General features: G+C 40.3%; 1 protein-coding gene across 3 annotated transcripts in view; it reads left to right on the top strand.

The window, feature by feature from the left end:
• satb2 (SATB homeobox 2) overlaps positions 1–15,594 on the top strand; it is a 58,629-nt gene extending 43,035 nt beyond the window's left edge. For 2 of the 3 annotated variants that reach the window (XM_047601435.1, XM_047601434.1), the window contains 5 exons: positions 217–303; positions 973–1,125; positions 3,075–3,269; positions 12,776–12,982; positions 13,391–15,594. In XM_047601435.1, coding sequence (XP_047457391.1) covers positions 217–303; positions 973–1,125; positions 3,075–3,269; positions 12,776–12,982; positions 13,391–13,867 — 1,119 coding nt within the window. In that variant the 3' untranslated portion in view covers positions 13,868–15,594. The remainder of the gene's footprint in view (positions 1–216; positions 304–972; positions 1,126–3,074; positions 3,270–12,775; positions 12,983–13,390) is intronic. The other variant, XM_047601437.1, reaches the window with a different exon arrangement.
• Positions 15,595–16,068: the final 474 nt, after the last annotated feature.

Raw genomic sequence — 16,068 nt, 5'->3', positions numbered from 1 at the left:
AGCGGTATCATTTCCCCTAAATTTTCCCCACTATGCCCATAAGCAGCAATGTTAGGCTAAACAAGTTAACATTAGCCATTAATTATCCTAAATAAGATAATGTTAGTCATTATTTAGCCTGAACTTTTTTGAATGGTCACCATGGTAGTTCAACATACGTAATAGTGGGAGGGGTTTGATTGTAACATGCCATGTGTCGTGTGTGTTTGTGCATAGAAAGTGTGGGAGAGGAGCTTGGACGAGCAGATAACTCCTGATACCTGGGCCTCCATCTGGAGGAACAAGACTAAGATCTCGAACTCTGTGAGTTATCAACCATCTTTAACCTCACAAAGTAGACATTGTCTTCAAACATGCACCAGGATCTTATTTATCTTAACCCATTTATAAAGGAAAAACAGCTTCAATGCCATCAAAGCAACACACTGTAAACATAAAGGACATTATAATGCATTTGGAAATGTCCTTCCAGATAACTATTTAGCAATGTCAGCGATAAGAGGCTCCCCCCGATGCCCATTCATGGCTGTGGGTGAATTTGTGAGCTCTTCTTATTATGGCTATGTAAAATTATCTCAGCATCGTTTACACTGAGGGAATGTAAGCTTGCCGGTCTGTACATGTTTTGTGGACGACTTCAAACGCTGTGTATACAAGCTCTCCAAGAGCCAATACATGTTCGCTCAAACAGAAACAACAAAGAAAGACAAAGAAGAAGGACTTAATGACTTTGATCTGTAAACAAAGTTCATGTGGAGACGTGCGCTGCAGATGTTCATACAGGAAACGCTGCATGTCTGCTCTCAGACCCTGATCATCAGCTGATAACCTCCACTACACACACTCCATTCATATCTGATTTGATTCATACAGTAAATGAGTAACCTTACAATGTTTTCCTTTTAGCCAATCTCATCTGATAGCTCTTAAAACACTGTAATTTGTACTTACTGTTTTTCATCGGTCTTCCAGCCTAAGCCTCCTGGCCCAGCACCCGACCTCCCCCTGAAGCTGGAGTCTCTGGTCAACATTACGTCAGGCATCTATGACGAAATCCAGCAGGAGATGAAGAGAGCCAAGGTGTCCCAAGCTCTCTTCGCCAAGGTGGCTGCCAACAAGAGCCAGGTGAGGGAACTATAAAGAACGAGGCAGTGGTCAGTTCAGGTTTAGAATAAAGGATTATATTACACCCACGTTTCAAAACTGTTGAGGAACTCGGAAAAACCATGAAACCCTCAAATGTAAATCTGGACCACTGCCAACGACTCAGTGTAAACAGACAGTCAGCTTCAGGACTGTCAGGTTACATGATGCATTGATTTAGTATTTCCTGTTAATTTGATTTTTTATTTAGCCTGGATGCCAGCTCAGATTTTTCTGTCCACAAACTTTTAGTGGGGTAAGTTAGTTGATTTAGATGTGGTGTTCCTCCATTCAGAATCTTGCCCTTGCAAAAGATCGTGTTTGCCTTAAGCTACTTAAGCTGTTTTATTTATCTTGTTTGCCTAAAGAAAATGCTGCTAGCTATTTAATCGGCCTAAACAACATAACAACTACATGTTAGTCATTTAATTAGCATTAGCTGCTATGTTAGCCCAAACAAGATAATATTTGCCATTTAAGAGAAGTTGATTCTTTCATTTATCCCATTTGATTAGCCTAAACAAAATAATGTTAGCTGTTAGGCTGGCCTAAAGAAGCCAACAGTTTTGGCTTGGCTCACATAGCTACTTAAGTTAGTGGCCAGATTTAAGTTTGTGAAAAAGAGGACAGGAGACCAGAGAAACACAACGCAAATTCTATGTAAACATGTTTGAGGCTCTAGTAGAAAAGTTTGAAATTGTTTCAAAGTTTGAGTTTGACACATTTTTAGGTCTCAAAATAAGGACATCTAGTCACCCTAATTAATGTTTTCTTGTTCAGGCTAATTTAATGGCTGACAGTCTATTGTTTGGCTATCATAGCAGCTAATGTGATCATAGTTTGGACAGCAAAGCAGCTTATGTTATCTTTCTTAGGGTACCATTACCTGATTTTCACCATCTTTTAATGAAATCCTGTGATAGAGGTGGGTAGTAACGGTTTGGACCAGAAAAAAAAGAAAACTGTAAATAATGCCTTCAGCGCGTCTCACAGGCTAAATTAGAGAGGAATGGAGCTAAATGACTGTGTTCCAGGAGAAAGGTAATATGCTGTATATGCATCGTGTATACAGTGTATGCATTGCTTTGTGTATGGGCGGGCAAGGTCCCCCATGTCGCTGGGTCTGGGGGTGGGTGGGGGTCACGGCTCAGTGCACCCATCTGCTGCAGCTGGCCACAAGGACAGAGAGCGAGGCAGAGAGAGACGATCAGGCTATTAGCGGTGCATGCTGCCCGAGGTGGCTGGTTGAACACAACAGCTGGTGTCACAAACCGAACCAGTCTAGCAGACATAATTGAATCTTCACCAGCTCTCCTTCCATCTCCCCTTATCATCTTCCTGTACCTCACACATCCAGCACAGTTCCAACTTTTACAACATTTTTCTGATGCATTTATTTTTATATGCATCTTTTCACATCCTTTAACTTGTTCTCATTATTCCCCGTCTTCATCATGCAGGAAGTCTTTTAGTTTGTTAAAACTGCTACACAATACTTCCTCCTGCGTCATACTGTTTTGCTTTTTTGCTTTTCTCTAGTGTACTACCTATACTGATGTAATTTCATATTGGCGCAATACTTTTATTGGAGCAATCCTCCTGTTGAAGTTAGGAAGTTATTTATGATATTTATGAATGTAATAATGTATATTCACACTCCACTGCTTGAGTTGTACTGTAGTTAGTAGCATTACTTACTTACTCTGTACCTTTAACATATTTACTCTTACCTTAGTCTGTTTTGTTTTTTGTACCGTCTTGATGCCGTAACCTTAATTTCCCCACAGCAATCAATAAAGTCTTATCTTATCTTAATGAGTGACCTTGACCTAGGAATTACTCCCTCTGTTTCCACTGTCTATGCTAAACTAAGTGCCTGACATGAATATCAAACCACCTCACCTCCTTGCTCTTCTCCTCCTCCTCTCCAGGGTTGGCTGTGCGAGCTGCTTCGGTGGAAGGAGAACCCAAGCCCGGAGAACCGCACTCTGTGGGAGAATCTGTGCACCATCCGGCGGTTCCTGGCGCTGCCACAGCCCGACAGAGACCTGGCATATGAGGAGGAGTCCAGACACCACCACAGCGAGAGGCTCCACACTGTTCTCCACCTGCCACAAGACCCACAGGTAAATGTTAACAGCAGATGATGATTCGTCCAGATGTGATGAACAGTGCATATTATTTACATCACAGAATTTCAAACAGGCTTCTCTGGTGAAACAAATAATCTTATCTTAGAGTTTAAACATCTCTTAAATTGACCCCTTCTTCATTTCCACACACAATTATCCTGAAAATGTATAATTATTGTTCAAAGATTGTTACGGGATTTTTGTGACTAAGAGAAGAGCTGGGCAAAAGCAAAAACGCTAAAGATCAAAGATGAGAAACTAGAGAGAAAATATTGTGGAAATACCACAAATCTCTGGAACCAACAATAACCAGCAATAACCAACAATAATCTTAAAACATCCACTCTGACTGCAATTCCACCACAAGTTCAGTCAGAATTGGAGAACTCACACTGATTAACCAACAATGATAGCGATGGTTGTGACTGAACATGGCGTCTCATGTGGGAATACAGACTTCATACATCTAAGAGGATGGTACTGGATGTGTCCACCCTCAGAAACCACATCTGTCATTATTATTTACACGTCGTATTTATTCTGTCTCAGTGTGAACGACTACGTTTGATCTCGTTGTGCGTGCACATGTGTTTGCGTGTCCCTGCGTGCCCCAGTGGAACAAAGGGTAAACAGTGTTGCTGGGTGGTGTGGCACTGGAGGAAATGCCCCATTAGTTTCTGAGGAGGGAGGCCGAGGAGGGCTGAGGGAGATCGATGCAGGAAACACAGCGACGGGTCGGCCTCTTTCATCACTTTAACGCTGAAGCCGCCATGTCTATGGTTCTGTCTGGGTTTGTCATTTCGTTCCAGTGGGAGGCAAACGTCCCAGATTAAGGTTTGAATTAGAAATCTCTGTATGAATAGCTAAAAGCTTGAGATTAAAAACGTTGTGCATGTAACAGCTGAAAGATTGAACAAATTAGCTGTAATATAATGTTTGTGAGCTTTAGATGTGGTATTTGGCAGAGATGGTTTTCCTTTATATAAGGATAAAATCCTTCTTCATATATATTCTATCAGACTTGTACAGGACATCACTTAGGTTGTCATGTAGCATTAAACAGAGAAATTACCGCTGCAACAAATCAAGTCTACTCATCCACACTCCTGCATCTGCAATTTGACCAACCAACCATATTTTTGTAAACAAATTCAACCCACTGGTGCTCACATGACACATATGACTGCTGTTACTTTTCTGTCTATCATCATCATAAAGCCCCAACCAAGGTCTGATTGGTCCAGAAGTTCTTTGCAGGAACATAATCAGATTCCAACAGAGAGACTCAGAACAACTTTTCAGCAACAAAAAAAGCAAAAGAAAATGTGGGCTGGTGAAGTTGGTCCTGCTTCCAGATTAAAGATAAAGGTGAAACTGGACAAATAAACTGTAAATCTGTAACTACAGGAACTCATCTAACTTTTATTGCCTTTAGTTTATATTATTGAGGAAGTGATGCAGAAGACTCTACACCAACTTCCTGCCACAAAAAAAAAAAAGAAAAAAGAAAATGGTTTGTTTGGGGGTCAGTTAGTCTTTCAGGCTAATCTTTAGCTAAAATAACTTGAGCTTCAATTTGAGTACAAAGAGTAGATCAAGCAAATAAACACCAACAACAATCAACTGAGGTCGAAGGTAAGGGTCAGACCAAATCCACTGCTTGTCTCTCGGTGTCTAAACCACCAGCCGTCCTCCTCCTATTATATCCCACATGAACTATACATCATATGATATAAATCAAAAACAAAATACTCACACTTCCCATTTCCTCTCCCAACATGAGTCGTACATGGGTGCTCCTCCCTCCACCTCCTCCTCCCCTTCCACCAGTAGCATGTTCAGAACACGATATTCAGAGAACAGTTCAGAGCCGATGGGAAGAAGTGGAGGAGGAAACGGTCGCGGTAGCATTAACACATTCCTCTTACTCGTCTCAAGTCTAAAAATACAGTAACCTCACTTCAAGAGGCATCAGGGGATGGATTGTGGTGAAACACTGGTGATTTATTAATGGGAAATGAGGTGTGTGTATAAATACATGTGTGTTGCCGTCTTCCCCCTCCACCACCACCGCCTCCTTGTGCCACCAACCTCAGGCTCCAGCCAGCCTGCCACCACAGACCACACATGTGTCCCATCTGCCACACATCCACAGACTCTCACACTGATAGTTGGTAATGTGAGCGCTCTTTATTTTGTGTTTTGGACAATAAGACAACTACGACCACAGGACACACATGAAAAATGAATGTGGCGTTGCCTTCTCAGGCCAAGCTATACAGTGAAGCCCACACACCAGCTTATGTGTCTGGTCTACGATGACAGTATGAGCCACTCCTGCACGTTAGAGGATCTGTGTCTAAACCTGCAGGTGTGTGTGTTTCAGTATCATCAGCAGCGTCACTTTGTTTCTTCATGCATGATGCCCACTCTGCAGCTAGTATCGGTTTGTGTAATAATTTGGCAACTTTATCTTGTTTACGCTAATTAAAAGCTAATATTATTTTGTTCAGGCTAATATAGCTCCTTTATCTTTCTCAGACTACAGTTATCTTGTTTTGGCTAACTTAACAGCTAACATTATCCTGTTTAGGCTAACATAGCAGCTCACATTATGTTATTTAGGCTAATTAAAAGGTTAATATTATCTTGTTTAGGTTAGCATAACTGCTTTGTTATCTTCCTCAGACTACTATAATACTGTTTAGGCTAAAATAGCGGCTAACATTATGCTATTAAGGCTAATATTGTAGCCGTTACAATATTATCTTGTTAAGGCTAAGTTGCTTAGTTATCTTTCTTAGGCTACCGATAGCTTGGTTATTCTAACAAAGAAGGTAAGATTATTTTGTTTAGGCTAATGTAGCAAATAACATTATCTTGTTTAAGCTAATTAAAATACTAACATTATGTAGTCTTGTTTGGGCCAATTAAGAGGCTAATATTAACTTCTTTAGGCTAACATCACAGCTAATACTATCATAGTTTGGCCAACATATTCTGCTGAATCTGCTGTTTATGGTAATGACAGGTTCTTTATGCTAACTAATTACTAATTGCATTATCCTGTTTTTTTTTTCTTTCTTTTTTTGTCTTTTCATTTGGAAGTAGAGTTGAATTTCTTGGCCATAAAATGTCTGCTGTCAAAGAGGGACAATGCTTAGAATCCACCCTTGTGTCTGCCGTAAAAGATATCAACGGGACGAACAGTTAACAGTCCTAGTCTTACATCTAGTCTGATATCTTTGTCCTAGGCAACATCACTTCAGTTCTCCATGCGTGTTGCCCTCTCTGCTGCTCATAGAGTTTAAGTGCCTTCCACAACTAATTTGGCAAGAGCCTCGCCTTATAAATAGTTCCTTTACTGTTTTTGCTAAATTGATTTCTGCTGTGGTGTTTATGTGTGTGACCCGCTTGCTGTGGCCAACACCCCAGGAGTCCTGGACTAGAAAAAGAAGCTGAGAACCTTTCCCCCACTCGCTTTGTGTCACAAGAGGGCACCGTTCATATGGACTCTTCTTCTAGTGAATACATTAAACACAACCCCATTTGATTATAAACTGAAATTCTTCTGAAATTCTTGTATCATATAGAGTTTTACTGTCACAGTGTTACTTTTATTAAGAGTGTAAAAATAACGCCCTTTATGGTTTTAAATTAAATACGGTGATATCCCAGGTTCCTACCAGCAAATTTAGTAGATGAAGGCTGAGTTGTATTACTGCATCAGACAAGCAGAAAACACTATTCAGAACTAGAGTGATGCAAATTGGTGCAGCAGATAATATAAACAGATGTTATTTCCCTGTTGGTCAAGCCTAAAAAGCTTCCTGTAATGTAATGGTGATTTTCTCTAGACTGCCTGGTAAATGTCATCTAGACTCCACACCCTGATTATGAAATACAAGCTTTCTGTTAACAAAAAAAGTTTCAAAGCCTGATGGTGACATCAGTGGACGTTGAACTGGGAAAGTTCCCACCAGAGCAGTTCCTTAACTGTTAATCCTGCACATCCCAGGATGACTGATTTTAATGTATGAAAACAGCAGAGCACCACTTTCAATCAGCACATGTCTCTGAAGACAATTAATAATCTAATTAGTTAATAAAAAATAGACCACATAACAATCTAAACCAGAATGGAAGGAAATTTCAATCATAGATTCTGGTGGTAATGCTTCCTCAGTGCTGAAATAAATCCATTCGCTCTGAAAATGTTTGCATGGGGTAAACATCAGGTGAGGAGTTTCCAGGAGGAACAGAAACATGGAGCTAGAAAAACAACCAGTGTTGAAACAAGTGTTTGAAAAGAGGAACCAAAGCTGGAATCCATGTGGACAGCAGTGTTGGGAACATGGAGACATCTTGGTCGCCTTCTTCTACATTCAGGACTGGATGCTAACATAGAGGGCAATATATTTTAATTCTTCTCCTGCCTTTCTGCTTCTTCTCCCTTCCATCCTATTCCTTTCCCTTCTCTCCTTCACATTCTTCTTCTGTGTTAATTATGTTAGCAGCAACATGGAAAACATCAGGAAAAACGTGTTCCCTTGTTTCCTTTCTCCACCTTATTCTTCTTCGTACCCCTCCTTTCCCTCATTCTTGACCTTTCTGTTTTTTTTCCTACACCTCCATGTTCTTCTTCTTTTGTCCATGTCCAAGAATCCATATAGAAAGCAATGTTAAAAGTGTAGAAACATTTTGATCATCATTTTCTACCCTATCAATTCAAGGTTAGAAATAAAATTCCTTCCTTCTCTAGTCCTCCTTCTTCTACAAATCCATGTCTTCTCCACCGTCTTCTTCCTCCTGTTTGTTCTTATTCTGGTTCCTGTCCTCTTCTCATTATTCTCCAACTTGTTTCTTGTTCTTGATCTTCCTCTTCCTTCTCTTCCTCCTTCTGTCTGTATCCAAGAATCCACACTGACAGCAATGTTGAAAACGTCTTCTTCTATTAAGTAAAAACAGACTTGTCAAATAAGTTAAGGAAAACCCTTTTTTCTCTTCCTCATCCTTCTTGTTCTCATTTTCTTTCAACATCCAAGAATCCATGTCTACAGCAATGTTGAAAATGTTGAAAACACTTTAGTCACCTTCCTCTACTGAACCAATTTATTTGATAAATAAATAGAAGCAGCTGTTCATAATGTTTTGGCTGATCTTACATTTAGGGAAAGGACTGCGAAAGCTGTCGTCTTCCTCTTCTCCCCCCTCTCCTCGATTCCTCCCGGTGGCCTCGTCCTCTGTTCCCCGTCTCTGGGTGGAGTTTGGGCTGTTTGGAAAAACCACAATTAAGTTAATTGTTTAATTATAGATAACTGGTATGAATACCACACACGATTTTAACCAACACTCTGCCTTGGTAACAGTACGTGTTTACAGTTATTAATCAAAGAAACACCGTTTAACTAAAAATGTTTTTTAAGAAAAAAAAAAGAGAAAAAAAAAGAGAATGTGCATTGCCGTAACTGTTCTTCTATCCTGGACCAGTCCTTATGAAACCACACTTTAATTCAAATGTAAGAGTGACGCAAGCAGAGAGGGAAAATATATATATAAAAAACTGATTAACAGGAAAGGTGAAGTCATGCAAAATACTAACAGAAAAGTGTTTTTTTTTTATTGCCCCTCATTACATATTTATCTCTGTGTTAATGCCGTCTCTGGTGGTCACACAGAAATACAGACAGAGTTAGAGTTAGAGGCCCTGGAGGACCAGAGCTCATTAAGGAGAAGATGAATATTTCATGTTCTATAATTCTTTCATAGTTCTGCATCGTAATTTGCCTTGATTTACGTTTAAAAGAAACTTTTTCATTTTTACTGCAGTGCACTCACAACGCTGCCAGAGAGAGAGAGGGGAAGAGGGAGAGAGAAAGGAGGGAGGGAAATAGTGAGGCAAAGTTTTTCAGGAATATTGAATCACAAGAAGAGCTGCTCTGGCCTGAAGGAAGGATTGTGGTTTTGGGAGAGCAGGGCTGTATTGTGTTGTTCTGAGGTGACATGAAGTCTCTTCCAAAGTGTAAAGGAAAGAGGGATGAATGAAAGAGGGATGAAGTAACATCTAATCCTGATAAAAATCAGTATTTTTATAAAATCAATATTTTTCTCAGGATTAGAATATGAGTAAAGCTGTCAGTGTAAGAACTTCTGAACGTCTGAATCTTATTTTTTCAGGTATTACACTCACCGGCCACTTCATTAGATACATCTGTTCAATTGCTTGTTAACACAAATAGCTAATCAAATTCAAACCGAGCATCAGAATGGGGAAGAAAGGGGATTTAAGTGACTTTGAACGTGATATGGTTGTTGGTGCCAGACGGGCTGGTCTGAGTATTTCAGAAACTGCTGATCTACTGGGATTTTCATACACAACCATCTCTAGGGTTTATAGAGAATGGTCCAAAAAAGAGAAAATATCCAGGGAGCAGCAGTTATGTGGATGAAAATACTTTGTTGATGTGAGAGGTCAGAGGAGAATGGGCAGACTGGTTGGAGATGATAGAAAGGCAACAGTAACTCAAATAACCACTCGTTACTGTTGTGCCACTCCTGTCAGCTAAGAACTGGAAACTGAGACTACAGTCCTTAATTAAATGGCTAATATTATGTTGCTCAGGCTAATTATACGGCAAATATTGTTTAAGTCAACATAGCAGCTATGAGAAGTTTTATAGGTCGTTAAAATAGTTCCACTGACGGCAGGTTTTATCACACAAGGACTTTTTGGTCATGTTAATTATTAATTTTGTTAAAAACAAGTCCTACAGAAGAGTAGCCACTTGTTAACATAGTATAAACTACACTTGACCATGATTGATCCTTATGGAACTCCATGTTAGATTTTTTGTTTGGTTTAATGTGTAGTTGTTAAAATAATTGAACTGACAGCAGGTTTTACTGGACAAGAACTTCTTGGTTATGTGAATTATTAAAAACATTAAAATTGAGAGTAACTGGGAGTTAGATTCTTCTGTAACTGAGACCAACGTTCATATGTTTCTGCTTTTTGACAGAGTCCACGTTGGTTTCTTTAAGCCGTGACCGTGAACTTTTCCTGAGCTTAAACCCAAACCGTGATCTATCACCAACATGTCACTGACAAGTTTTAGTCCCTAAATCTTCACCATGAATAATTTTTCTGACTGTCAATTTGATTTCTGAAGACGTAAAAAAGCTCTTTCAGTTTTAATTAAAAATAATTTATCAGTTTAATGATTTTCATCTGGATTTAACTTGGTCCTTTGATTTCTGAAGGTGTAAAAAAGAGGAAACAAGATCGGAAAGCAGTGAAAGCATTCAGATCAGTCTTTTTTTTTTTTTTTTATTGAAAAGCTTTGATCATTTTAATGATTTTCACCTGGACTCTAATGCACTGACACACCCAGACATTGTTTCTCTGCCTGCCCCGTAAGAAGACACTGATTACCGCCAGTCATCCTGCAACACTTCCAGTAAAAGAAAGTGATTGTGCCAGAGATTTATGCAACAGATTTCTTTTCTTTTCTTTTTTTCATATTTTTAGCAAATATGTCGAACTGCAAATACATAGAGGGCAGGGAGGTGTTGGCACCCATGTCTTTAATTTTCTGATGTATTAAATAGTGGAGTGGGGGGCAGAAGACAAGAAAGGTCAAAGAAAAGAGTCGAAGAGACAAGAAGTCTACTGAGATGAAGTTTGAAGGGGCCGACCAGTCCTGAGTGTTTTGGTTATGCTCTCTAACATCATCATTAGTGCATGAAGGAGACCAGGCCTCGCTGTCGATGCAGGCATGTGTGCAGAGCCATTGATCCAAGAGTCCTTGCTGTCAGCCCGAATAAGCTCAGAGATGATGAAGGTCTGTGGATGGAGGTCGGGTTGTGGGGTAGGTTTCGCAATCCCCTCCACGGTTTACCCCCAATTTGGCTATTAAGTGTCTCAGTCAGTTTGTACAACGCATGTTTGTGGCTGTGTGGTCCTCATTACAGTGGGGACACATATCTGTTTTTTTTTTCTGGCCTCATTGTTGGCTTGCCTGCATTCTTACAGTGTTTTTTCAGTTTCTAGAAGTTAATATCTTAAAGGGGAAAAACTTGCATTATTCCTGTAAATTGGTCATTCACTCACTCCTGAAAATAAATCCCCAGCGAATGAATTTCAGAGCAATTTTCATTGGTCTGGCCTGCCTTCAATATTATTTAAGTAATACCCTGTTATTATTGAAAAGAGAGAGAGAAAGAGCGAATGACTATTATCTTTATGTGGGTCCTTTAATTTTAATGCCCCACAGATTTATAGCTGGGCATTCCAGCGGGGAGGCCCCTCCCTGCTCTTAAAGCGATCAGGCGGGACACGACCGCAACGCTCTCACAACAGCCACTACCTCTCGACAAACAACCAGAGTCCCCCACTTCTCGTCCCAACACTTCGTCCTGCTCATAGACAAGCCTCTCCGTCAGCTCTAGCCACCAACTTAACACTTGTACACCGTCACAGATCCTCTCACATGTGGATAAATCCTGGTAAACATTGAGCTCCATGTGTTCTAACCTGGATTACTGAATAATCCGAGTTGACTCAAACTCAGATACTCTTGAACCAGTCCTTCTTTGTTTCTCCTGAAAGACTAATCACACTAAGAGGAACAACCCAATAACCAGTAAGACATTCAGGAAGCTTACCATGACTAGGTTTTTTGAAGAATTGATTGTATTTCTTCAACCAAACTACATTTAAAGAACCTCTAACTTATTGGTCCAATAATATTATAACTAATACACAAATTAGCACTTTATGTTTAGACATCCAAATACAGAATAAGTCATTTAAAAGGCTGATCAGTGCATATTGTTTAACAGAGGCTATTATTAGACCTATGAATTCTATTATACTTGCTATTGTTACCAACACCAAAAGTTCCTACATGTCAAACCAAACAAAAATCCAACATGGAGTTCCATGAGGATGGATGGATGGATGGATGGATGGATGGATGGATGGATGGATGGATGGATGGATGGATGGATGGATGGATGGATGGATGGATGGAAAAATGTGCCTTTTTTGTGTGCACCATATCTTCAGCAGTGTTGATTTAAATAAAATATATATCATATTTCCTCTCCACAGCAATTGTCTCTGATCATATCCAAGAGCTAATCCAGAGGGATAAAATGTGTTCGGCCTCTTCCACTTTCTGTCCCCTTCCAGGTCTTCAATGGACTGGTTAAATAGTGATTCGAGTGTCATAAGTTTGTAAATTAGAAATTTCCCGGCAGACTGGTGTTTTACTAGAGCTAACCTGACACACAAGTCAAAGGTCTACTGAACACAGAGCAGTTGGAACGGCAGCCTTGGAGCTGGTTAATAGACTGTGATACTGTGAAACACTTCTCTCCTTCAGTTCACCCTGGCCACTGTGTACTAGAGGGAGGGGTAGGCTGTTTTATAATTTAAAGTAAAATAACACATTCCTGTCTGCAGTCTTGATCAGGGGTCACTGTGCCCCATTAATCAGCTCTTCTGTCTTTCTCGACAGGCGCTTCATCGACCACCCCCAGCCCCAATGAAGGAACATCGCATGTCTCCGATGCGTGAGGACTCGTTATCGGCCACAGTGAACGAGGAGAGGTCACAGACGGCCGGAGCTGGAGCTGCAGGAGGATGTCCACCTGGCACGGTTAGCAACGCTGGGAGCAACAAGAAGCCACGATCGCGTACTAAGGTAGTTTGTCACTCTGTTTTCTCTTTCAGGATGTATGAAATGGTCATTATACTTTGTTTTTCATGTGATAGGTCATACAATAGGGTGTGCAGTGTTTTTTTGCTAATATCTCCAAAATACCAATCTTTAAAACTATGGGAAATATTTTAGCAAAAAAGTTACATTTGTGTACAACAGCCATGTAGAGAGTAATACTGATATTTTTTATGGATTCTATAATGTGCAATGGTAGAATTTGAAAGAAACAAAAAACTGCTTCAGTTGCTACATTAGTGCTACATCTGTGGGTTGTACTCATTAGAAACTGGTAGGACTAGTGTCTGTTACCGATAAGATACAGACAAGATATGTTGAAGATGGCATCATACTTTGGGTCTTTCCTTCCTGAATCATGGCTTTGTTGTCCAGATTTCCTTAGAGGCCTTGGGTATCCTGCAGAGCTTCATCCAGGATGTTGGCTTGTACCCGGACCAGGAGGCCATCCACACCTTGTCGGCCCAGCTTGACCTCCCCAAACACACCATCATCAAGTTCTTCCAGAACCAGCGCTACCACGTCAAGCACCACGGCCGCCTTAAGGAGCTGGGTGAGGGGGCTGCTGCCAGCGGCGGTGTTGACGTCAGCGAATACCGAGAAGAAGAGCTGCTGTCGGGTTCTGAGGACCCAGAGTCCAGCGAGGACGGAGCTGAGGAGATCTACCAGACCACAGAGGGGAATAACGGCAGTGCAGGAGGACCTCCAGCCTCCAATTCTAGCCAGTCATCCTCAGGGAACAACCAGGCTCAAGAGGACAGCAAGGACAAGGGCCATGGCCGACTTGGTGGCCCTCTGGGGCCCGGAAGTTCCTCATCCAGTCCTAGAGAGCAAGCTGACTACCAGAGGTAGAAACCGACAAACCGAGAGGAGAGGATAGAGATGAAGAAGGAAGGACAAGAAACTGGAAAAAAACTAAATGATGTGTGAGAGCTGGATTGTTTCAGGCACATTGAATAAAATAAACCATGCTGTACATCCCTGACAAATGAACAGACAGAATGTTCACAGTGACAATGAGTGAAATTACCTCAGTAAAAGATTGGCAGCATGTAGTCGTACAACTGTGAAAGATTTCCAGTAAAAAAAAAAAGAAAAAAAAGAAAAAGAAAAAAAGAATTCAATTAGCAGACGTTTGCTGCTCAATCCTCCAAACTACGAACAGAAACAATCCTCTAATTGTCCTGAAGAGTCAGACATTTTTGCTCATCCTCTCTAAACTCAGCACAGTCACACTGAACTTCATCCCTACATCCTGGGGGAATTAGCCACCAAACCAGTGACCTGTACAACCCTCAAAAAAAAAAGAAAGAAAATCCTCAGGACACAGACACTGATTAATGCTAATTTTACCACAGAATCACCACCAGTCCTATCAAGCACTTAACTCTTCACCAAGATGTGGATATGCCACACTCTTGTCTCCCTCTTAGGGCGAGGTTTCAAACTGATGTCCGACAGAGGAGGTGGACAGTCTGGCAGAAGGACAGCGGATGTGGCTGAACACCGCCCTACAACATTTAAAAGACAGAGCAGAGATTCAACAGCCAAACAATCGGTCACTTTATGTGCAGTGGTCCACCTCCTATCTCTCTAACTGGTGCCCACAGTCTTGTGTTTCACCACACCTGCCCGCACTTAGCCTTCACCAACCCTATTTATTGCTATCTTTATCCATGATTATTATTATCATTATTGTTATTATTGTTGTTATTGTGGTTAGTATTGCTGTCAAAGCGTGCTATGTTTTTTTGTTTTTTAGTCTTTATTTCTCTGGTTTTTAAAATATTGTTTTTCAGAACCAGGCAGCAAGGGCGGTGGCAAACTTGTTTGGAAGATAAAAAGAAGCAGTTACTGAGTGTTATAAAAAATAAAAAAATAAAAATAGGGGGGGAAAGTGTTGTATTATAACTTTTTTTATAGTTCTGTTTCCCAAAAATATAAATAAGAAAAGAGAAATAGTTAAACAAAGAAGCAAACTTGTGCTTCACTGTTTTTTTTTTGTTTTGTTTTGTTTTGTTTTGTTTGTTTTTTTGTTTTTGTTTTTTTGCTGCAGTTGATGACAATCTACTTTTTTGGAGCCATTAAAGAATCTTCTTCACTTTTAATGTCTGTAAATATCCCAACATGGGCAAAATTGTTATTGATATACTTTTTATTTTTATTTTGCTGAGTGACTTTCAAGTGTTTGAGCCAGTTTGGAGACCTGGAGAAATCAGCTCATTGTCTATTGTGCCAGGCGAATTCAATTACAAGACTACTTAAAGAGAATTCAGTCGTTTTTTTATTTTATTATTTTTATTTTCCACGTCTGGTGCCGTCATGTAAGTATACCGTATGTTTGAAATGATATCTAAGCACGGATAGCATCTCTGACTGTCCTGATCGGCTGCTATCCTCGAACAGATGACCTGCCTTTTAGTGATTGCACTCTGTATGACGATATTGTGCTTTTCTGTATGACAGGAATCAGGGTTTGACTCAAATGCAGTTCCAATGAGATCTTAGTTCATCCAGTGTTGAAGTGAATTAAAATTTGTGAATTAAATTTTTGCCTGTTTTGGTTTTTTTAATTATTACACTTTTTACCCTTATTCATTCGTACACAAAGACAAGTGGTTGTTCTGGGGTTACTGAAAACTTAGAACATTGCCACTGCTGTAGTTCAGTGTTTATCATTTCAGATGGGGGGCCGCTGAGGGCCATCTCATACTACAACTAAAGCTTTAGCACATTTACATTCTTTTCATTCTTTAATTTTTCATCAGTTGGGTGTTCCCCTGACTCCTGCAGTATAATGTTTGTTATTTCTGGTAGGGGCCTCTTACAGAATTTAGAATCCTTAGGGCCCATTAAGGAGTTCTCCTACTATTGTTACACATTTAGCTCATTGCCATTGCTGTCATTTAAAGTCATGTAAAATCAAGGAGAAACTTAAAACACTGCCACTGCTGTAGTTTAAAGTTTATGGGGTTATGGGGGCCCTCAAGGTTGTGTTCTTCTGTCACTGTGTCAGGAGCCACTGCTTTAGTTTTAAAGTTTGTTAGTCCTTG

This window comes from Mugil cephalus, chromosome 12 (genome assembly GCF_022458985.1).
Source record: "Mugil cephalus isolate CIBA_MC_2020 chromosome 12, CIBA_Mcephalus_1.1, whole genome shotgun sequence".
NCBI classification, from domain to species: Eukaryota; Metazoa; Chordata; class Actinopteri; order Mugiliformes; family Mugilidae; genus Mugil; species Mugil cephalus.
This window is presented reverse-complemented; position numbering and strand designations above follow the sequence as displayed.